Here is a 23,288-nt window from a genome sequence, read left to right on the forward strand (position 1 = left end):
AAATACAGAAATTGAAAACAGATCAGAGAAAATGAAACAGCTTATTTGAGAAAAATCACTTTGATATATTCTATAGTTGAACTAATGAAAATAAACCTATTTGTTCTTAAACATATGGCCTGCTTTTATGATTGTGACTCTATTTGTCTCATTTTTTTTTATTCAAGATATCTTTATTTGTGTCTTTCCAATCAGTTTCACAATCCCCTCTCTCCCGAAGATCAGTTTTTGGTCTGGATCCTATAGCTCCTTCATCTTCCTCTCATTTTTATTCTCCTACAGAGCTACAGGAAATACCTGCTTAAGTCTTCCACATATCCATTAATGGGTTCACACTGAAGTGGGAACCATGGTTCTATTCTTCTTGTTTTGGGGGACAGGTCCAGATACCCCCATCTTCAGAATCTCTGTGGACAACATACAAGTTTCTATGTTCTCCAAACTCCTAGATGAATATTTCCAGTTATTATAGGAACTTCCTTATCTTGCACTAATCTAGCAGTGGCACTACAGTAGGGTCTAGATGTTTCTGAAGCAGAGTAATCATTCAGCTAAAGGAGCAGATGTTTTATTTCATCCTTACAGGTACTCCCAACCAAGTAATTATTTTATTACTCATATTCCTTTTTTTAAAAGTTATAGTTGGACACAATACCTTTTTATTTTATCTATTTATTTATTTTTATATGGTGCTGAGGATTGAACCCAGGGCCTCACACGTGCTAGGCGAGCACTCTACCACTGAGCCACAATCCCTGCCCTTCCTTTACTCTTTGGGTAACAGAATGCTCGTCTCTTAGAAGGTCATAAGTAGGAGGTGGGACATTGTTCAATTGTTGTTGATTCTCATTAGAATTTAGACAAATAATACTTCTTGCCAGGTGTAGTGGTGCACACCTTTAATTGCAGTGACTTGGGAGGCTGGGGCAAAACGATCACAAGTTTCAGGTCAGGTCTGGTAATTCAGCCAGACCCTCAGCAACTTAATGAGACCCTGTCTCAAAGTAAAAAGTAAAAAAAAAAAAGGTCTGGGGACATGGCTTAGTGGTAAAGTGGCACTGGGTTCAATCCCAAGTACCGAAAAAAACCTTAAAAACCTATTTTTTCTCATCTTTTCGGGCTGGCTGTTAAAAAAAAAAAAAAAAAAAAAAGGACACCTGGGAAGAAACTGTGGACCAATAGTCTTTGAAATACCATTTATGATAAAGAATTTAGAACCAGAATAAGGTTACCCCTAAAATAATATATAAGTAATCCAGATACTATAATCTAGATTATAATTTAGAAAACCAGATTTATCAATTTTACAGAAACAGAAAGTAGAATGATAGTTACCAGGGTTGGGGTGGGAGGGTGAGGAATTATTGTTTGATGATGGGTATAGAGTATATTTTGCAAGATGAAAAAAATTCTGGAGGTCCAATGCACAACAATGTGAATAGATTCAACACTACTGAAATACACACTTAAAAATGGTTAAGATAGTAAAACAGAATAAAGAAAATGTGATATCTGATATTGAGTTGACAAGAAAAATTTATTTTGTAGGAAAGAAACATCTAGATATTGCCACAGATGGCCCTGGTATGTCCACAGTACCATATATAAAAGGACAATTGCTCACAATGACAACACTGAAGCACTGAACGATACCAAAGTACTTCTTGAAATCCAAGAAGTCAAATTACACTTAGAATGGGTTCTGATGTCCTCACATAGATCAAAGTTTAATACTCTGACATTGGGAAAACCAGATAACCAATCATTATTATAGCTTTTGGTGATATATAACTTGGTGATAAGCAAGTCTTTTGGTGATAAAATTACAATACTCATCTGGCATATCTCCACACAAATAGTTAAAAATCCAATTTATTGGTCAAGTGACATATTGCTTGAATTCATTAAATGTATTTGGACTTCATTTATACAAACCAATGTACAATAAGTTACCATATGAAAAGTGCTCACTGTTTTTACAGGATTGTTAATACTTTGGGAAAGATGTGTATGAATGAACTCTATACTACTTTTGCCTTTTAAAACTTGCTCAATATTACAACCAATTTTGTGATTTTTGTAGGAAATCAACAAGTCTTCAATTCTCAAATTCTTCTCTTTTCTTCCTCATCATAGCTTAAATTCAGTACAGATCAATAGGTATCTTAGGATTTGTGTACATTCTTACTCCTTAACACCAACAGTTCTTCAGAGGCCTGAAATCCAGTATAGGAATTACTGGTTACATTAAGTTCTACAAAAAGCATTAAAAACATTTTCCCTGAAATATACAGAACATGTCATGCCAAGTCTCTTTTTTATACACTAAACTGGAAGTATTGGTGATTTGCACACATTTCCAAAACAGAATAATTTAAACATTAAACCGTACCTTCTATTTTATTTTTATTTTTTCTTGGTACCAGGGATTGAACCCAGGGGGCTTAGCCATTGAGCCATATCCCCAGCCTTTTTTTTTTTTTTTTTTTTTTTTTTTGAGACAGGGTCTCTCTAAGTTGCTCAGGACTTTGCTAAGTTGCTGAGGCTGGCTTTGAACTTGCGATCCTCCTGCTTCAGCCTCCTGAGTTGCTAGGATTACAGGCGTGCGCCACCACGTCCAGCTAAACCATACCTTTATGTTATTAACATAACTGACCTTATAAGCATAACAAATGGCAATATTCAATACAAAAATCACAAAATCCACTAGCTTTAAATGCTGCATTTTGTAGCACAAACTCATCTTCCTATGACCTACTTAAACTATTGACAGCAATATTTTTTAAGCTACTCTAGCATTCATATCCTAATTAGAAATTTATACGAAACACAATTTTATGTTCAAATATGGAAATAAGTAACATAATTCCAAAACCCAAAAGTATCCCAGCATTCTGTAAAAAGAAATAGCCCCAACGGCTACATCCATGGTCACTAGCATCATTGTGCAGCATCTCAGGTACCTTAAAGAGAGGGGGGGAAAATAAGAGTCAACATTTAAATTTTTAGAACTACAGATTAATTTTCCAAAAATTTTTTAGGAGAGTATACCAACTTTTATTTGTAGTTGAATATACTATGGGCAATTCATGAAAATATACATACTAACTCTAGGTAATGTTAATAGCACTTCCTAGTAGTTTAATTACAATGATTATTGTGTTTTGAGCAAGTGAAAATTCTTATTAGTCCAGTTTGCTCCACTGTGAAATAGAAAACTATATTGATTGTCCTGCTTCAATTGATTGCCTACATATCTGAACTAAACACAATGCGTGGCTCACCTGAGTTCAGAGACAGGAAACCTTACACTACATAAAGTTTCAGCAATAAGATTGGCTGAGATTGTTTATTGTGAACTTTGGTGACAAAAGAATATATAACTCCTTTGACAATAAGGACACTTTCAGCATTCTGAAATACACACAGCATGCCAACAATGTGGCTTGTTCTAGGTTTCCTACAAATCTATAGACAATTCAGTGCCTAATATCAAGATTCTACTATAATAAGATATATCAGAAGGGGCGAGTATTTATATGTATCTGGATATACATTAGGTAGCATAAAAATGTGCCTGTAATTAATCAACAATCACTCAAAGGAATCTGTATTTTTATATCCCACTTTTAAAAATTTAGAATCTTTTATTACTGCTGCATTTAACATAAAACCTTTTTGTGAATGAACTTTTACTGAATATTTCTTTTATTTAAATACTCAATGTCTGACTTCTTAAAAACTTACCATATCAACCAGAGCGACATACATGAATAAGCCAGCAGTAAGTGCAAATATCCACATGGAAACATTTTCAGCATAATGACCAATGAAAATTCCTGTTGCCATCCCAAGATAGGCCAGCATGGCTGACAAAGCGTTGTAAAGCACAGCCTGCTTAACGGTCATGCCAGCCTTCAATAAAACAGCAAAGTCACCTTTAATAGAAAATAGGATGAAGTAAGTGCAAAGTCATTTTTAAGATACCTTCTCTGATTTAAGAAAATTCTCCAATTTAGAGAGAAAGAAAGAAATACCCAGCGTTAGAGCAGAGTTAATCACTAGAAATCATCCTAACAGTTCTATAAACTAAAAAAATCTTTAACCAAAGTTTTCTTGAGGCTTGTACTTTTGTCAGTGAATAAATACCATGAATCTACTGACTATTGAGCTTTTGCTCTGCTTCAGGGAGCTTAGAACTGGCAACAAAGGGGGAGGAGAGGGTGGAGAGTACACATGAAATCATCAGCAAAAGATAAAAGCACAATATAATTATGAGCTAATGAGTGTAATGTTACAATTTAAAAGGCAAAAAAGAGATGGAAATAGTTCAAAGAGGCCTCATGAGGCATGACGGATCTAGAATATGGAACACAAGTGAGATATTGAGGCTTATGAGTCGAATAGTTGAACACAGGCCAAGAAACAAAACAGAAAATGTTATCAGGGGTACGCGAATGAATGTGACCACAAGAAGAAAAACTAGAACACAAACTGGGATCCAAAATAACTATGAAGGTTTCAATTACCAATGACAAAGAATATTATTTAAAATACAACTCATTAGCCAAGCATGGTGGTGCAGGCCTATAATTCTAGCAACTTGGGAGGCTGAATTAGGAGGATCACAAGTTTAAGTCCAGTCTCAGAAACTTAGATCCTGTCTCAACACAAAACAAAACTAAAGCCCCCCACCAAATCTCATCAATTCCCTCTTTTTTCAGCTATAGTAAGATGCTCTTTCCCAACTTCCCTCGTTAATGGAAGATGATTCCTTTGTATGCTATAGTTTCATTCACAGTGTGTGTATGAAGACAGTTCACTGATGTCACCAGTACATGACATAGAAAAATATTTGGTAGAGGAAGAGGGTAATCAGGTACCTCTTTGGCATACCCACACAGGCAACTGTGTACCTGTAGGATTCAGCCTGAAAACAAACGTGGCCAAGGAAGAAAGGAAAGCTGACTGGGTTAGTAAACTTATGGGAAAGGATGGAAGTTAAGAAGAAGCCTGCTGGAAAGCTCATCAGCAAAATCCAGCAACACGAAGACATTTTACTCCTACGGCAAATAGAGTTTACATGGTCCTCTTCTTACCTAACTCATGAGGCAACTCATGACAAAACACAGCAACAGAAGTACTTAAACCACTTGACAAGCCTTCAGTGAAAGCAGCACCTGTATAAAAATCAACCAGAAGAAAATTGCCACATGGGTTTGTGTGTCTTTTAATACTGGCACCTAAAGTGGGGTAAAAGAAATAAATTATATTTTGGCTGTACAACCTTCCTACCCTACTATCTTCTTAATAAGAAATCTAAGATTACATTTCAGTGGGTCTAAAATACCCAGAGGAGCACAAACAAGTATGACAGAGAAGGGAAGGTTCAACTATGCCTTAGAAAGAGAGGATCTTTTAAACCTGAGAAGTAACTGCTACTACATAAAACACTCAGTCAGGAATATAAAATAAGCTGATCTAAAAGGTTTGGAAGAAAAACGCTATCAAGGGTGTAAATGTTTCACTGACATCACTCAGGAATTCACTATATAATTAGACTTGTTTATATTCATTATTTCATTATCTCACAAGGAGACTCAAATTGCTATCCCCCTTAACAAAGCCAACATATTATACAACTGATCAGTTATCAACCACGACTATGCATTTGGACATTAGTCCTTTGTCTGCTTACATCACATGCAACAGTTTGTTGAAGGAAGCACAACAGACTCCAGAGTATCCAGAGCCCAGGTTCCTCTTGGTCTGGCTATAAAACAGCACTGTCTCCTTGGGCAAGTGTCACCTATCCAGACTTCAGTGGTCTAATCTGTAATTACTTTTATTTTATTTTTTTTAAAGATAGAGTGAGAGAGAGAGAGGGAGAGAATTTTAATATTTATTTTTTAGTTTTTGGCGGACACAACATCTTTGTTTGTATGTGGTGCTGAGGATCAAACCCGGGCCGCACGCATGCCAGGCGAGCGCGCTACCGCTTGAGCCACATCCCCAGCCCTGTAATTACTTTTATGATTCCTTCTAGATTACGAACATTTATAAACATTTTATTATCTACCAATTGTGGTGTAACAGCTTAATACAAAAATTCTGCAATTCTTCTTTGGATATATTGGTAACTGGACTTATCAGATACATGAAGATTCCTTTAGCATAAAAGAAAAGATGGAAAAGATTTTACCTTAATAAGCATAGATTTTATTACTTATAAAGGAACTTCAATGTATGAGGGAGAAAAACATCCCACATGCTCCCTACAAGTTCTAGCCTGATGTTAAGACCTTTTTAGTGAAGAACTTTTGATGGTTCCAATTTATGCAACAGGCTAGGCACAGTTTCTAGCACTTAGTTCTGGCTAATATTTATTAAGTACTTCATTGTCAAAGTATCCAAAGGGGAGAAAATCTTTGATCATTTTGGAAACCATTAATATCCTCATCTAAACTAACCTATTTTTTTTTAAATGGCAAGATCTACTTTCTTTTAATTTTTTTTCTTAGATCTTTATTTTATTTATTTATATGTGGTGCTGAGAATCGAACCCAGTGCCTTACACATGCCAGGCAAGTGTGCTACCACTGAGCCACAGTCCCAGCCCAAAACTAAGCTATTTTTTTGTTCAATTTGTTTAATGTAACATTTTCTGAGTCAATCAACAAGGAACCAATATATAGTTGTATACCAATTGCTAGGCCATCGCTGAAGTTGTGCAGGCCATCCCCCATTATCACCATCCAAGCCAACGTGGCAATGCCAGCATCTTTCAGCTCCTCCCGAGAGTAGCGCTGACTGTGACTGTGGGGGTGATGGTTTTGGTGGTGATGGTGATGGAGAATATGATGATAGTCATGATGATGGTGAATGAGGTCATCTGACTGGCCCAGTGTATCATGGAAATGTGAATGGCATTTGTTTTTGCACCCTCTGGGTACATATTCATTGTAGACTTCCTGAGGATGAGCATGAGCTATCATGACCTCTTCTTCTTCCAAGATTGCTGGCTGCTGAGAATCAAAGTGGGAGGGCTCTTGTGAGTCCGCTCGTAAATAGCCTTCAGGTCCTAGGAATCAACACAAAGGATATTGGGACAAAGTCAGAAGATTTCATTAATGCACTTGATTACATTTCAGACATTACCACTGACAATTAAGGTCAACAAATGATCTTAAAACATGATAACTCTCCTACACCTACTGACCTAAGCATACGTATTTGTTGGTAAAAGAGATTAACAGATCTCAATGAATTTTAGAAACTGAATGATTTAACAAATTAATGTATTCAAACATTAACCTTCAACAGCTATTTCTTCATTGTCCTTTAATTTCTTCTGCCTCCCTAGAGGTTAAAAGATAAAATTTTTCTGATCATTTTGATCCGTAGCACCACATATAAATAAATAAAAGTTAAAAAAGATGAATTTTTCTGATTATAAAAGAATCACGTAATTATTTTTGAAAAATATATTGTAAGATATTTAAAATATATTTTATTTATTTATTTATTTATTTATTTATTTATTTATTTATTTATTTAAGTTTTCAGCAGACACAACATCTTTGTTTGTATATGGTGCTGAGGATCAAACCCGGGCTGCACGCATGCCAGGCGAGCGCGCTACCGCTTGAGCCACATCCCCAGCCCTTAAAATATATTTTAGAAAATTTTTTTTTAGAAAAATACTGTGAAATAAAAAAATATGCACAATCCTGTCATCTGACTTCTTTTTTAAATAATAAAATTCAAGGAAAAACAAAATAATCTGAATTATTTCACCATCACCAAGAAGCATTTATTATGTGGGCAAAGAAAAGCAAATACCAACAATAAAGTTGTTCTTTATTTATTCTAGAATCAGTTTTTCTTTATCCTATAATCAATTTTCTTGAAGGCATCCCTAACCCCTTGGTCCAATTCTTGAGTAGCTACTTCCTCCCATTATTATACATTTCACTGAACTCCATTCAAAAATTTGAGAGAATAGCTTCAGAAAGAAGAGTGAAAGCGTTTATCTTGATCTTTAGGAGAAAAAAACCCCAGCATGTTGGAAAATTTAGGGTGAACAGAAAGCCTTACAGACAGGCAGTAGTAACAACAGAAGTTTTTGATCCTGTAGTCAGTCAGTATCCACTGAGCACCTTGTCATGCTGAGCATTTTGGCCCTGGGGATAGATTGAAGATAACAGAAATACCTGCCTTCAAGAAACTTAAGTATTTGTGGGGAAAGAGCCACTTAGCTAGGAAGTACTTGTACAAACAAGTAATCTGAGGCACTGGTAAGTACAAATTAGTAAAGGGTAACATGAAAGAGAGTGATTGGAAGATCTGTATTTGAGCGATGAGGAAAGCCTTTGAGGTGGAGGCATCTGAGCTTTTAAAGGATAAGAGGAATTTATATGAAAATCTGGGAGAAGGGCATTCAAGCTGAAGGAACAGTGAGTGCAAGGCCCTGAGACAAACCTCCTGTGCTCACTGTAAGAAAAAAAGGACATGAGGCTGGAGCAGAGTTGAACAATGAGAGAGATGAAGGGCATGATAGGACTTCAAAGGAGTTTGATTTAAACTATGAATCTTGGGGCTGGGGTTATGGCTCGGTGAAGAGCGCTTGCCTAGCACATGTAAGGCACTGGGTTCGATCCTCAGCACCACATAAAAATAAATAAATAAATAAATAAAGGTATTGCGTCCAACTACAACTAAAAAATAAGTAAATAAATGAAAATAAAAAAAATTAAGGTACTATGTCCATTTACAATTTACATATGTATGAATCTTAACAGTGTCCAACAAAAATGCCAAACCAACAGTCATTACAGAAAAATAGTAACTTTACAGTAGAGAAAGATGGGAGACAGAACCTGAGCCAAGTGATCAAAATTAGCACCACCTATAAGTGACAGAGCTTCATATTGGGCAGCACATCATGTTACTAAAAAGGGTACAACACCCTTTGTGGAAGCGACAAAGCATCATATTGGGTGGCACATCATGTTACTACAAAGGGTACAACACCCTTAGTTGTACTTCCTGCCCAAACTCATCATTTAATCATTAAAAGACATTAGACAAACTCAAAATGAGAAGCAATTAAATGGAACATTTGATTCTGAATTGTATTCTGGACCATTTTTTTCCAGAAATTAAGATAACTGGAAAAAAAAAAAAAAAAAAAGAACAGAACAAGTTGTATAGACTATAGAATGACATTGCACCAACAGAAATCTACTGATTTTTTAAAAAAATATTTTCTTTTAGTTGTAGTTGGACACAATACCTTTATTTCTTATTTATTTTTATGTTGTGCTGAGGATTGAACCCAGGGCCTTGCACATGCTAGGCGTGTGCTCTACCACTGAGCCACAACCCCAACCCAGAAATCTCCTGATTTTGATAAGTGAATTGAACTGTGGTTATAAACAAAATGTCCTTTTTCATAGGAGACATACTCCGGAATATTTAGAGGCAAAGAAGTGTCACATCCACAACTTATTCTCAAAGTAGTTCAGGACAAAAAAATGTGTGTATGTGTATATAGACAGAAACAGAGTGAATGACAAATAAATTTAATAAATAAATAGGGCTGGGGATGGAGTGGCTCCTAGCATGTACTAGATTGGTCCTGGGTTCAATCCCTAGTGCAACAAACAACAAAAACCAAATATGTAATCAATAAGTAAACAAGGAATCTAAAATAGGGAAGGGGATATTAGAATTCTTTCTATTATTTTCAAATTGTTTCTTTTCTTTTTCTTTTTTTAAAGTATATATTTTTTAGTTGTTAATGGACCTTTATTTATATGTGGTGCTGAGAATCGAACCCAGTGCCTCACTCATGCTAGGCAAGTGCTCTACCACAGAGCCACAACCCTAGCCCTTAAATTGTTTCTATAAGTCTGAACTGATCTCAAAATAAAAACCTGTAGGGATTGGGGATGTAGCTAGGTGGTAAAATGTGTACTTAGCATGCATGAAGCCTTGGGTTCTATTCCCAACAAACCATCTCCCCACCAAAAAAATACAGAAAAAGAAATGTAAATATACACAGAAACAACTTACTAATTGAAAAATTTTAAAAGTATGAGATATTAAAAAAAAAAAAAAAAAAAAAAGAATATAATCACACCTCTTTCAAATAGTCTGAGTTGCCTACAAATCCCAGTGCAACCCACTCTGCCTTGTTCCTGGCCCTCAGATTCACTCATAGGGACTTACGATCATCTGTATCTACTTTCTCCTCATTTGTTGAAAGTTGAGATTCATACTTGGACAACTGCTTCTTAATCTCCACGTCATCGTCATTTTCAGGTTTTTTTTGATTCTAAAATAGTAAGGAAAAGCAATACTTTGAAATACTTGATTTGATATAGGAAAAGACAATACAATTAACACATTTCTACCAGAATGAAAGCCATCTAAGTACAGGGCCTGTAATGATTTGCATAGTACTTACTAGTGAATCTTAGGTACGGTAGCTGTCAGAAAATTAAAGAATGCCTCAGTAATATGAGATGTAGGAAAATCACACATTAATCCTCTTGAAACTAATACTGAATGCCTCCTAGATTATCTACTCTAGCTGTGGTCTTACACAAGCAGCACATCATCCCCTGGGAACGTGGCAGAAAGGCACACTCTTAGGCCACAGCCTAGAACTGATGAGTCAGAATTTGGATTCTAATTAGATCCCCAAGTGATTCATCCCCACATTAAAACAGAAACTCTACCTTAGGTTATTAATTTAGAACCAGTTAGAGGCATATCCCTCAGGTACTAGATGATCTGCTACCCAACTAGGCATGGAAACCCCATACTTCTCACAGTTTTCATAACTGAAAAACTATACTAAAATACTTTTCCTATCAAAACACCATTAACATGTTTTCTCTTTTTAAACAAGTCTTTGTCACAGCCTTGAAATTATCACTAGGCCTTTTTTTTTAACCACCCCAAATACTGTGTTTGAGAGATTGTCCTTGAGTCAAAGCAACATTTATATTATATAAAGGTCACACTGACAATGGTATCTGTGTATTACCTACTTATGCAGAATATTTAAAATGATGAAAATTATCATACAAATAGTGAATTTCTTTTTTGTACTACCTCTGAGTATGACTTAAACAATTGCCACCAAAACTGAGGTTATACTTTAGGTTTAACAGCATGTAAGATATCTATACATTCTTAGGTTACAAGAGTTTTTAAACAAACATAGACCAAACTTTATATTTATCCCTATCATGGTGCCTCAGAGAAAGTACTTAGATATTTGCGAAAATAAATGAAATCAAGATTTTTTTTTTTTTTTTTTTGGTGCTGGGGATTGAACCCAGGGCCTTATGCATGCGAGGCAAGCACTCTACTAACTAAGCTAAATCAAAGCCCAAATTCAGGATATTTGAAAAGAAATTTTTTTTTTTTTGTAGTTGTGGATGGATTTTTATTTATTTTTTTATGCATTGCTAAGGATCAAACCCAGTGTCTCACACATGCTAGGCAAGCACTCTGCTGCTGAGCTACAGCCCCAGACCAAATTCAAGACATTTTTTAAAGTTTGATTTAAAACTTTAAATCAAAGTTACTTTTTGATTGACAAATAGTAATTGCACATATTTATGGAGTGAATTAAGGGTATCTTAAATAATTTTTGTTGGTGCTTTATTTCTCATTGAACAATGACTTTAGAACTTAGAGCTTAACAAATTCTTTTATTCCTTAAGTATTAACAACTTATAAATATTTCTGTACTAAATAATGACAGCTCAACATAAAACAAGATAGTTTCTGTTGTCATGGGGCTTATCATCCATAGGGAGGGGATGTTACACAGATAATTATATAATTTTTTGCTTGCAATCTTTGTTACATTTTACAAAAGAAAAACAGGGTGTTATTAGAGGCTATCATAACAAGACCTACATAAGTTTCAGGACAAGCTTTTGAAAAAGTATGATGATTGCACTAAGACTTAGGGATAAGGAGTTTGCCAGGGAAGGGTGGAGTAGGCAGTATTCCATGCAAGGCGAAAAATGAGGAGAGGCTCTGAAGCATCAAGGGGCCAGCATCATCCTGGAACTAAAGGTACAAGGTGGCTGGGGCCTGGTAGGCCAGAGAGAGGGTGGCTAGGGACAAGGTTGAGGCAACAGAAGTAGTTCAGACGATGCAAACCATGTTAAAAGTGGTAGCCTGGGGCTGGGGTTGTGGCTCAGTGGTAGAGTGCTTGCTTAGAATGCATGAGGCCCTGGGTTTGATCCTCAGCACCACTTAAAAAAAAAAAGTAAATAAAAAAATAAAGATATTAAAAAAAAAAAAAGAAAAGAAAAAGAGTGGTGGCCTTTGTCCACAAGGAAATGGGAAGTCACAGAAGGATTTTAAATAGTGGTGTATAATCTCATCATCTTTTTTTTTTTTTGTGTGTGTGTGTGTGTGGGTACCGGGGATTGAACTCAGAGGCATTCAACCACTGAGCCACATCCCCAGCCCTATTTTGTATTTTATTTAGAGATAGGGTCTCACTGAGTTGCTTAGCACCTCGCTTTTGCCAAGGCTGGCTTTGAACTCATGATCCTCCTGTCTCAGCCTCCCAAGCCCCTTGGATTATAGGTGTGTGCCACGACACCCAGCTCTCATCATCTTTTCATTTAAACAAATCACTGCCAGCTCTGTGAAAACTGGATTGGGAGAGGAGGAAGTAAAAATCATGTGCACAGGTTAGTTAGGAGGTAATAGCTGTCACTAAGGTTAGAGATAATTAGGCCTAGATTAGAATGACTGCAAGGAAGAAGGGGAGAAATGGAAATACCATGAACTTATTTATTTAATAAAAACTGGCTGGGTATGGGGAAGAGAGGGATGTCACAAATGATTCCCTGGTAGCACGTAAGTTTAAAGATGAACTCTTATGAGGGTCCAACTATATAAATATATATCTAGTATGAGCTAGAGATTTCAGACTGACTTAAAATTATGCAATATAGAATCTCCCAGGAGCATAGCTTGGCTTTCTGAAGGAAAATTCCAAGTAAAATGCCCTATTATGGTACTGAAGAACTCTCAACATTCACCATTTAATGAGTTTTTTTTTTCTTTTTGAGGGAACAAGATTGGTATTAAGTATCAACCACTAACATTTGGATGTCCTTGACCAAAAATAAACTCAACATATTCTAACCAAGGAAGAGAATATATGTTTGTAAGACTCCCATGGAAAGACTGTGTCTAGAAATTACACTTACTTGCTGCCCCCGAATGCTTATATACTAGGAGATAGTAATTTTTGAAAAATATTTTTAGCTGTAGATAAGACACAATACCTTTCTTTCTTTATTTTTATGTGGTGCTGAGGACCAAACCCAGTGACTCTTATGAGTGAGGCAAAGGCTGAGCTACAACCCCAGCTTGGAGATAGTATATATTCAAGCCAGACTGGTAAAGAAACTGGGAAAGGGGAACATGGAAGATTACTTCCTAGATTAAAAATGAATAAATTGATGGGTATGGTGGTGCATACATGTAATCCCAGTGGTTCAGGAGGCTGAGACAGGAGGATCCCAAGTTCACGGCCAGCCTCAGCAAGTTAGCAAGGCTGTAAACAACTTGGTGAGACCCTGTCTCAAAATAAAAAACAAAAGTGCTGAGGATGTAGCTCAGTGGTAAAGTGCCCCTTGGTTAAATCCCCAGAAACAAGGTTGGGGGTGAGGGGCAGTGAGGAAGCAATTCACTTTTTTTTTTAAGTATTTTTTTTTAGTTGTATATTTCAGATGGAAACAATATCTTTATTTTATTTATTTATTTTTATGCTGTGCTAAGGATCAAACCCAGGGCCTCACTCATACAGGGCAAGTGCTCTATCACCGAGCTACCACCCCAGCCTGGAAGCTATTCTTATTAGTACTTCTTCCCTCCAAATTTAAGTCTACTAAAGAGAAGGTTTAAGGCTGGGTGCAGTGGCACACTCCTGTAATCCCAGTGGCTCAGAAGGCCAAGGCAGAAAGATTGTGATTCAAAGCCAGCCTCAGCAACTTAGTGAGGACCTAAGCAACTTAGCAAGACCCTATCTCTCAATAAAATTTAAAAAAGAGCTGGGGATGTGGCTCAGTGGTTAAGTGTCCCTGGGTTCAATACCTGGTACAAAAAGAAAAAAAAAAGTTCAAAAATTGCAATGTGAGATTTCACTAAATGCAAAATCCATAAGGGCAAATGTTCATGGGAGGGAGGAGGCTGCTCTCCTGTTCACACATGCACTTGATTCCCACAGTGAGCTCAATGCAAGAATCAACTGTGTTAGTTTTCAAACCTCTTCATGCCAGTTAAACTTGTTACTATAATTGCACAATTTAATTACATGTTGCTCAATCTATGACATGATGTGAGAATAGTTACTTCTATGAACATGTAAGTCGAATGCTTTTAAAAAACTCAAAGACAAGTTGCTAAAAACAAAACAAAACAAAAACTATTAAATCATGTAAGATAACCACTGTATAAAATATTTAAAATTTCCAAGATCTAGATTCTATATTTAGAATAGCTTTACAAGTTTGTAACCTCTTCTTCAATTTTACAGAAACTAAAATGGGAAATTGTACATGAAATGTTGCATGGTTATTTTAAAAACATATATGACATATAATACAAAACTTCAACTCAAAGAAAATCCTGATCAACATCAAATGAGTGTAGATATTTTGTTAAATTAATGTGTCTGGGATGTGCACTCATCACTTTAAGAGTCCCTTCCAATAATCTTTCAACTGACTTGCCTGACCACATCAGATAGAAAGGCAGATCACCTTAAAGGACTCAAAAGGTATTTTTGCCAGAAATAAAAAACTTAACTTGGCTTCATACTATTTCATGGTCTAATTTGCAAAGAGCAAGCCTGTGAAAGTCACATACCTTTTTAAAGAGAACAATCAGCTACTGGGTAAATAACTTAAAATTAAACACAATAGTTAATCATAAACACCTGTAAGTATTTGTAACACTTCTAGTCTTGAAAATCCAGCTTGTGCTTTGTGTTTGGTAATTTATGTGAATGCTTATCGTTGCCTTTCTTATTTTCCCATGAATTACAAGGAACAGTGAAGATAGAAAACTCCAGGATTATCAAGATACAGAACTGGGGCTAGGGTTGTGGCTCAGGGGTAGAGTTCTCGCCTAGCATGTGTGTGGCCCTCAGTACCACGTAAAAATAAAAAAATAAAGGCATTGTGTCCAACTACAACTAAAATATAAATTAAATAAAAAATACAGAACTGCTCTACAGGAATGTCCTCAGGAATAAAAAGTACCTTGAAGGTATAGAACCCCTCTTGAGCAATGATCATATACCCTTCATGAGATACTCTAACAATCTAGTTAGAGTGCTACTCTAACTGAATGTCTGATGCAGTGAGTACTCAGTATGCATTTTCTTACCTTTTTCTTCTTATCTTTAAATTGCTTAATCAATGTAAGTACGTGTTCAACAAGAAACATGAAATACAAGCCTCCTAGAGCCGTCAGACCTTTCCATGTAGAATCAAAATAGGTACTTTCTTCTATGTTTTGAGAAGACAGATGACTGAAAAGTGGACCTCTTTTCATTTCCATTGCTGGTTCTTCATGGCTATGACTATGATGGTGACTTGCATGAGACTAAAAGCAAAATGATATGTAATTTGTAAATTCATTAGTGTCATAAATGTCAGAAAAATTGGTTGGGTAGTAGGGTCAAATTTGAAATCATTTAGAATTAGGCAATTAATGGGGTACTTCATAGTTGAAGGGACAGTAAAAATGAAATGCCCAAGTATGTTATGTACCATGCATTTAATAGAGTAGTGGATCTGTTTAGTGTAAAGACAGATACATTCCCCAGAAATCCTCATAATATAGATAGGGAGTATTCTCAATGTTTGACAAGTTGCCATAAGCACAATTAACAGGGAAATGCTATATTTAATAAGTCATTGTATCTACTGCTTATACTTCCAACTGAGAGGTTCATAATGGGGTCACTAGAATGGCCTTGTAAGAATCTAGTCTGTGTGTAGTGATGGTCCTGGCAGATATCTGAGATTCAGGTTCACTGACCCAGGAGCCAAAGCTGAGTGGAGTAATAACAAGCTATTGCTACTACGTGTGAGGGAACCCGATGTGGAGCACACAACTGAGGCCACAGGGACACCCCATGCCAGGGCTACATCGTGTAGCATGTATTCCTGAACATCTGTCATCTGGTTGTCAGAGAGCCTGTCATAGCAAAATAGTTTTCTTTCACTATTGAATATAATATGAATTTTGTATGTTCTAGGAATGGAATGATTTCATTTTCCTATTTACCTGAAAAATCTCTAAGGGAAATTTAAAAAGTGAGATCCAAATATTTTTGGCCTGAAACTTATCCCAAATATTTAATGGACAAATAAACTCACTTTACCAAACTTGCTTTACTTAAGAATTCACTCATGTTATAAAGTGTGGAGTTCTAAAAATAAATAAATAAATAAATTCAATTCTGAAGAAAACCTCTAGGTTTCTTGGGAACATAAAGGTCATGTATTTTATTTGTGTGGCTATTACATAAACAGATTAATTCTCATCCATCATTACAGTCTGTCACAGTACTAATATCTGAGCAGAATTTTTTTAAAATTAAGTAGGTTCAAAAAATTAAGTCCATATTTAGCAGATTTCCTTATAAAGAAAAGAAAAAACAAGTATTAAAGTCTAGACAAAAATGTATATTTCAGTTACCAAATATATTTTAAAACTAAATTCTCTAAATCAAATTTCTAACATTTTATATGTAATGATACAAAGAATTCTAATATAAACCAAATATACACAAATATTTTCAATACTGAATAAAAACACATTGGTAGAACAAATTACTGTACTTACGTGTGGAAGAAGGTGTAATAAAGCATCGCCACTCAAAGTCCCAACGGCCAATGCCACAAGGAAACTTAGGAGAAATTTGAAAAACACTCGATTCATGAGAGGCACCAAGATAACCCCCAGCAAAGATAGGAAACTGATGATGGAAATGGCTATAAAGCCACCAACCCAGGCTGTTGTAACAGAGCAAAAGAAAAACATAGTCAATAAACTTCTAAATGGAGACCTTTGGAGAATGACATAAAGCAACACTGAAAAACAAAAGTTATAAAGATACAAAAATTCAGTGCAAAAAAGACTGTGGCAATAGCACCATAACCAAAAAAACACTGACTGCTCAAAGGAACAAGCTGGCTGGTAATTAAGAACCCTCCAGGTGAGGGGAATAAGCCTAGTGGAAACGCTTCAAGTGGGGATAGAAGGAGGAAAAAAGCATTACCAAGGATGAATGCTAGCTCAAGCTTTTGGATTCCCATTATCCATAACAGCTAAGTTAAGAAGGTTGGAGTTGGGCAGACAAAGAGAAGAAAACAGGGAACTCAGTGATTTCGCCAGTAAATAAGGCAATTATTTCTTCCCCATTATTGCTTTTGAACAATGTGAACCTACATTACAATATGGCTTATCTTAATTTTATTTACCAAGAACTAGGTTCCTAAGCAGAAGAGATAAACTGATTTCCCCCCTACATAGTAAATCATGATATTTAAAAAGCCCAAATTTGAGATGATCCTGATATCTCCTGTGGGATGATTTCCAAAAAATCATCATCTAAGTTTTCTTTCTTTCTTTTTTTTTAGAGGGAGATTAACATACTCGCTTTCTTCACATATAGGGGCAGAGAACAACTAAAATGATACAGGTAGAAATGTGTTAAAGAATGAATAGATGCAAATATAAGAACAACATAAATGTCTCTACTGGAAATTATTTTTTACATAAAAAATGCAATTCTACCTATTTGTAAAGAATAGGTCTTTGGAGGGATTTCAGCTTTCTTTTCACTTGTTGTATGAATCAGACAAGATCTAGCATCAATTTGATTGATGATGGCTGGGCAGAGATAGTTGAACTCAGTGGCATTCAGTGGAATTTGGATGCCCATGCCATGAGATGTAAGCAGCTTTGAAGCATTGAAACACTGAAAGAAACAAAGCAGTGAGTCACCAAAAGATACTACCTTTAGAGAATCTGAAAATTCATTCTGACAAAACATTACCTTTACCTTATTAAAGCTATTTCTTTATTTGTTTAAGTCAGTGCAAGTTAAAATCAACTTTTGTTTTCAGTACTTTGGAACTTGCCTCTAGGTGTGTGGAGATCCTGTGTCACATGGTGATATGCTACCCTCTTCTGCCTACTTGGGAGAAGCAGTTACATCACTAGTCACCTAGTGAGAAAGCCTCAAGTAGAACAAGCTTGGGGATAAATGGAGATTCACAAGCCTGTTAACTCATTGTATAAACCTATTAAGGAAATGAGCTTTAATTTCGAAATGGGGTTCATTAGAGATTGAGAAATATATTTTAGTACAAACGCTATCCTACTTGGTCCAAACAAGCCCAAGACATGTTGTTCTCCCAGCAATGACCCTACTTGCAAAAACTTAGCTCAGTTCTGTCTACATACCTGGCAAAATAATGCTCTACAATGAGAATATTAAATTATTCAGATTATGCTTGTGGAGGGCAATGCTGGTTAATAAATGAACTTGTACAGGCACGAAGATGTTTTGAACAATTTAACTGGATGACAAGCTCAGTTTGAAGAGAATCTCCTCTGAGCCATTTAATCTCTCCACCAAAGGAGTGGGGTGAGGTAGAGGGACTCAGAACTGGCTAAAGTACCCGTTTCTCATCTTCTATAAAGACATTTCAAACTCTCATAATTCTCGGCCAATCCTACTCAGAATGAACTTCATCACCAGCATTACTTTGGCAATAGTGAGATTCTCCCAAACACGGTAGAGTTATATGCTGGTTTGAATGAAGTACTTCTTTCTTTCTTTCTTTTTTGACATCTCTCAGCCAAGGCGAATTATGAAGAGTCTGAAAATCTATTTTAGAAAAATCATGTAAACTCAAAACCTTCTGATGAGATCTTTCACTTGCTCAGCCCAAGGACATTCTTGGTAACTACTTAATTTCATAAATCATTGTGATTCTTCTGTCAAGGAGGCACCATAGTTTCTCTCTGATGTTCTTAAACCCCTTTCAACAACACTTTTCCCTAAAACACAGATTGTAACTTGTACTTTTTCAACCCTCCATTTTCTTCTTCTTTTTTTAAATGGTGCTAGGAACTGAACCCAGGGCCTCAAACATGGTAGACACTCTATCACTAAACGACATCCCACTCCCTGCTATTTTTCATTAATAATATTCATCTTAAAAGACTCCACCCCAAAATATCTTTTTATAGATATCTGTTTTATTTTTACTTTACATTGCTTATAAATAAGACAGAATAGCAGCGACAATCAGATGAGCAGTTTTAATAATGAGTAGCATTTATCTTACCTCTTGGGTATTGTCATTTATGTTTCTAGAGTACACAGAGCCCTTTCTGGGCTCACTCACAGACTCATTGATTTTCCTACTAGCCAGCCGGCCCACCCAGGTCTTTTCTGTGATACTGGGTGGGGTGGAACTGCTTACATCTTTGGGGAGTTTTCCAGATTTCAGAGTCTCTACTGTCTCCAAAAAGTGAGTCCCTTCAGAGACAGTGTTATACACAGTTGAGGTCACTACACTGGCACTGACGCTCTCCTTGACATTTCTTCTACCATCGGTGTGTTCTGGTCGGTGAGATCCTTTTCCCTGGCTGTTTCGAGGATCTTTACTTGAAGCATCAGAGTCATGGTCTGGGCAAAGAGCTTTCCGATTATTTTTACTGGAAGCAGCATGATTCCTGTGAGAGTGACGGTCGTGGTCAGGATGATGCTCGTGGTCATGGTGTATATGGATTCTTTTAATCTTATCTATGCCTATATTCTGAAGCAATTTTCTGAACCCTTCAACTGATAAGGAATTGTTCTCCCCATAGCGGTAGAAGAGCTGTTGCACATGATGTTGCTGTGTGGTAAATGCCAAGTCAACATTAATGCCAGATTCCCAGTTTGGATTGATTTTCTCAGTGGTCTGAGAGAAAGCAGCTGCTGATTCTAGTTCTTGAAGGAGATTTGTGACGGAAAGGGCTAAGATCAGGACCAAGATCACAGATAAATTCTTTGCCATTGCACCTTCCTAGAAAAGAGAGAAAAGAAAAACTCTCTACCTCACTCCTGTAACAATTTGAAATTTCATGCTGAAAATGAATGTACAATGTATGGCCATACAACCTTAAACATGTCTGATCTCATTTGAAAATGAATGTCTAATCATATAAGGTTTACACAGAATCATTTAATATGATTAGTGTGGTGCAAGGTACTGTGAAGATATGGAGAACTAGAGTTCTAGGGTCTCCTCTTGCATTGTTAAAACACACAAAGCAAGTGGAGAACAGCTTAGTGCTAACAGGCAACTAATTCAGCAACTAATTCAGACATTCCTGTAGCCACAGCCATACTGGTAACTACTTATTGTGCTGGGAACAGTAATTCAAAACAAAACCATACTTAACTAACTCCACCAACACCACCATTTCATGAAAGACTCTTTTAACACACACACAAAGTAGAATAATCATCTCAGAATTCACATTTAAGGGCTGGGGTTGTGGATCAGTGGTAGAATGCTTGCTTAGCACATGTGAGGCACTGAGTTTGAACCCCAATACCACATTAAAAAAAAAAACTAAACTAAATAAACAAAATGAAGTTATTAAGAAAAAAAGAATTCACATTTAAAAATTTTCTTAAACTGATAATAGTCTCCTTACACATAAATTCATTTAAGGTCCCTTTCCCTATCCTACACCTCAAAGGTACTTAATTTTACCATTTTTTTGTGTGTTTTCATGATATTTTATAGCCATACTCAAATAAATGTGTACTTTAAACATACAAATGAAATCTTTCTCCCTACCACTCAACAATGAATTAGACATGTCATGTTAGTATACACAGATTACCCTGATTCTTTTAAATGACTGCATAAGAGCTCTTTAAATAAATTAAACTCCATGAAAAACTCACTATCTTATTCTTATATTGCTACAAACCAGTGAAAGTTTTATCATAAACTATTACTCATTCTCATAATAGTATTTAGAACACAAACACTATTCCCCCAAGAGGATTTAGAATGTGAGTTGGGGCTTAAAAAGCAGAGGAAGGTATCCTCAGTTCAGGACCCAGCAAATGTTCAGGACCAATGGAAAGTGGTGGCCAAACCCATGTCCCCGCAAAAGACCCAAAGAGGGAGTTTCACTAAACAAAAGCAAGGGGCAACCAGCTATTCTATTTTGGACCAACTCTCACATTCATGACCTCATCTGAAAAGCCTATGATACCTATTTTGCAAGCTGAATGAGGAAAACACAAATGAATGATGTGGCAGTACTTGTTAAACTCATGTGTTGCCCAAGTGCTGATTACCATCCTGGGAGCAGTGGTATAAGTAGGGTAGAACTATACTCCTGAAGCTTCAGGGGCAGAAATTTTGAGAATTCACCTAACAGGCAAAAGAGAACTATTAAGAAATCATTCCAACAAAACAGAGAGGGGTAGAGGGAGGCAAACCAGTGAGGGGCCAGGTGAGGGATGGGTGGGGACAAGAACAGAGGCAGCTCCAGGCAGCTTCTTGCTTTCCTCCAAGGAGAATGGGAGGGCAGCCTCAGACCCATCTCTGATCTTCTCCAGAGCAAGTTGCTTGTGTTGGAGGGAAAAAGAAAGCCAAAGGAAATGGCCTTGAAAAAAATGGTGAGTGGTGACAACAGAAAAAGAGGCACAATGCTTTGTTTCTTAGGGCTTTTATTTTTTAAAAAGTCAATACTTCTTATGGGACAGGGGTATGACAGAATAAAAAAATATATAGAAAGAAGACAAAAAAGGAAGGCTAAGAAAAATAAAATTGTAATTTAAAGTTTTGCATACCTTGCCAGGCCTATCACTCTCCCAACTCTGTCACTCCCAAATTTCTGGGAAATCTATAAATCTGAGAGTAATCATAAATTCACACGCTTATGAAAATCACTGTTAAATTAGCCTGTGCAATAAACAGGTTAATCAAAGAGGGGCATGATATTTTAAGGAACCTATAATTTGGGGGCTTTCCAACCAAATTATCTGACCAGAATAACTGATCAGATAATGGAGATCGCGACGGCCTAAGGATCCCGAAAACGACCGCACCATCGGAAGCTGGTCTTGTGATCACCAGCCTGATGTCATCCCTATATACCTTCTCAAGCTCACCCCTTACCAAGTTTCCTTTAAAAGAGGGGCAGGGAACCCCAAAACCGCGCCCCTCCCTCTCCAGACCGCCCGGCATTCTCCTTTGAATGTTTACCTGCTTTCTTAAACAAATTTGTGTCCCGGCGCGTGCTGAAATTCTTTTCCATCGAGAATGCCCAGGTCCCCAATTGTCCTGAGTCGAGGTTTCCCCCGCTCTCCGGGAGCTCCTCGAACGCACCTCCCGTGACAGAATGAAAAGTACAGACCATCTCCTCAGAAAGTCCTCCGCTGGACCCCGATGCCCATCTTCCCACCCTAAGCTGGGAAGACCCGCTCTCCAGGTGCTCCTGGCGGGCTCCCTCCAGCATCCCTTCTCTACGGTCCCGCTGCCTGGCCCCAGGACCCTGTCTTTGTTAATCCCCCGCCTGCAGGGCTCCCTTCCTGCCGCCTCACTCTAGAACTTGACGGACTCACCTCTCGGCGGCCTCGCAGTCCCACCGCCCGGGCCCTCGCGCCGGTTCGGTTCTACGCGGGCGGTTCGAAAAGATGGGAACCGACCCGTGCTTATCTCTCCCAGCACCTTTACAGGGCACAAAGAAGCGACAGTCTCATCGGCCCGGCGGCCCCTCGGTTTGCGGGTACCGCCGAGCAGCCACTGGGAAGCAGCGCCCCGCGCCCCTGCCTCCCCGGAGCAGGACAATCAGTAATTAACGCCGCGCGCAGCGCGAAGCCAGGGATCACCGCCTCCTGCGGCCAGTAGCACGGCGCACGCGCAGCGCGGCGCCGGATCCCGGTCTCCAAAGGCCGATCCGCTTTCCGCGTGTTTGCCAACGCCGCCGGGCTCTCAGGGGCAGAAGGGGCGGGGACGCGCGGGGTTGGAGGTGTTGGCGCGGTTCCCAAAGGACTGGGAGCAGTTGGCGGGTCCTTTTCTTGATCCCGTCTGCGTCCCAGCGCTTCTCTGAGGCCTGAGACTCGCTTGCCAGGGCTACCCGGGCCAGTCTCTTCTGCCGCAGGGAGCCGGACCGTAAGGGACCGCCCTGGCCCA

At 37.6% G+C, this 23,288-nt stretch overlaps 1 protein-coding gene across 1 annotated transcript; it reads right to left on the reverse strand.

Moving 5' to 3' along the window:
• Positions 1–1,524: 1,524 nt before the first annotated feature.
• SLC39A6 (solute carrier family 39 member 6) lies at positions 1,525–22,860 on the reverse strand. The gene is made up of 10 exons (XM_081262625.1): positions 22,718–22,860; positions 19,425–20,150; positions 17,863–18,046; positions 16,909–17,078; positions 15,442–15,660; positions 10,234–10,339; positions 6,704–7,081; positions 5,100–5,180; positions 3,748–3,938; positions 1,525–2,963 (listed from the first exon to the last, which is right to left on the reverse strand). Exons 2-10 carry the CDS (start codon positions 20,139–20,141, stop codon positions 2,811–2,813), a joined length of 2,199 nt encoding a protein of 732 aa, XP_081118751.1. The 5' UTR covers positions 20,142–20,150; positions 22,718–22,860; the 3' UTR covers positions 1,525–2,810.
• Positions 22,861–23,288: the final 428 nt, after the last annotated feature.

Source organism: Spermophilus citellus (genome assembly GCF_964194105.1).
Source record: "Spermophilus citellus genome assembly, chromosome: 12".
In the NCBI taxonomy this organism is placed as follows: domain Eukaryota; kingdom Metazoa; phylum Chordata; class Mammalia; order Rodentia; family Sciuridae; genus Spermophilus; species Spermophilus citellus.

Bases quoted from the DNA above. Each gene is read 5' to 3' on its own strand.
- SLC39A6 (XM_081262625.1), bottom strand. From the start codon at position 20,141: ATGGCAAAGAATTTATCTGTGATCTTGGTCCTGATCTTAGCCCTTTCC. The intron at 15,661-16,908 runs GTAAGTACAGTA...TTTTGCTTTTAG, and splicing joins TATTACACCTTCTTCCACAC to TCTCATGCAAGTCACCATCA. The intron at 3,939-5,099 runs GTAAGAAGAGGA...TTTCTATTAAAG, and splicing joins TGAGTTGCCTCATGAGTTAG to GTGACTTTGCTGTTTTATTG.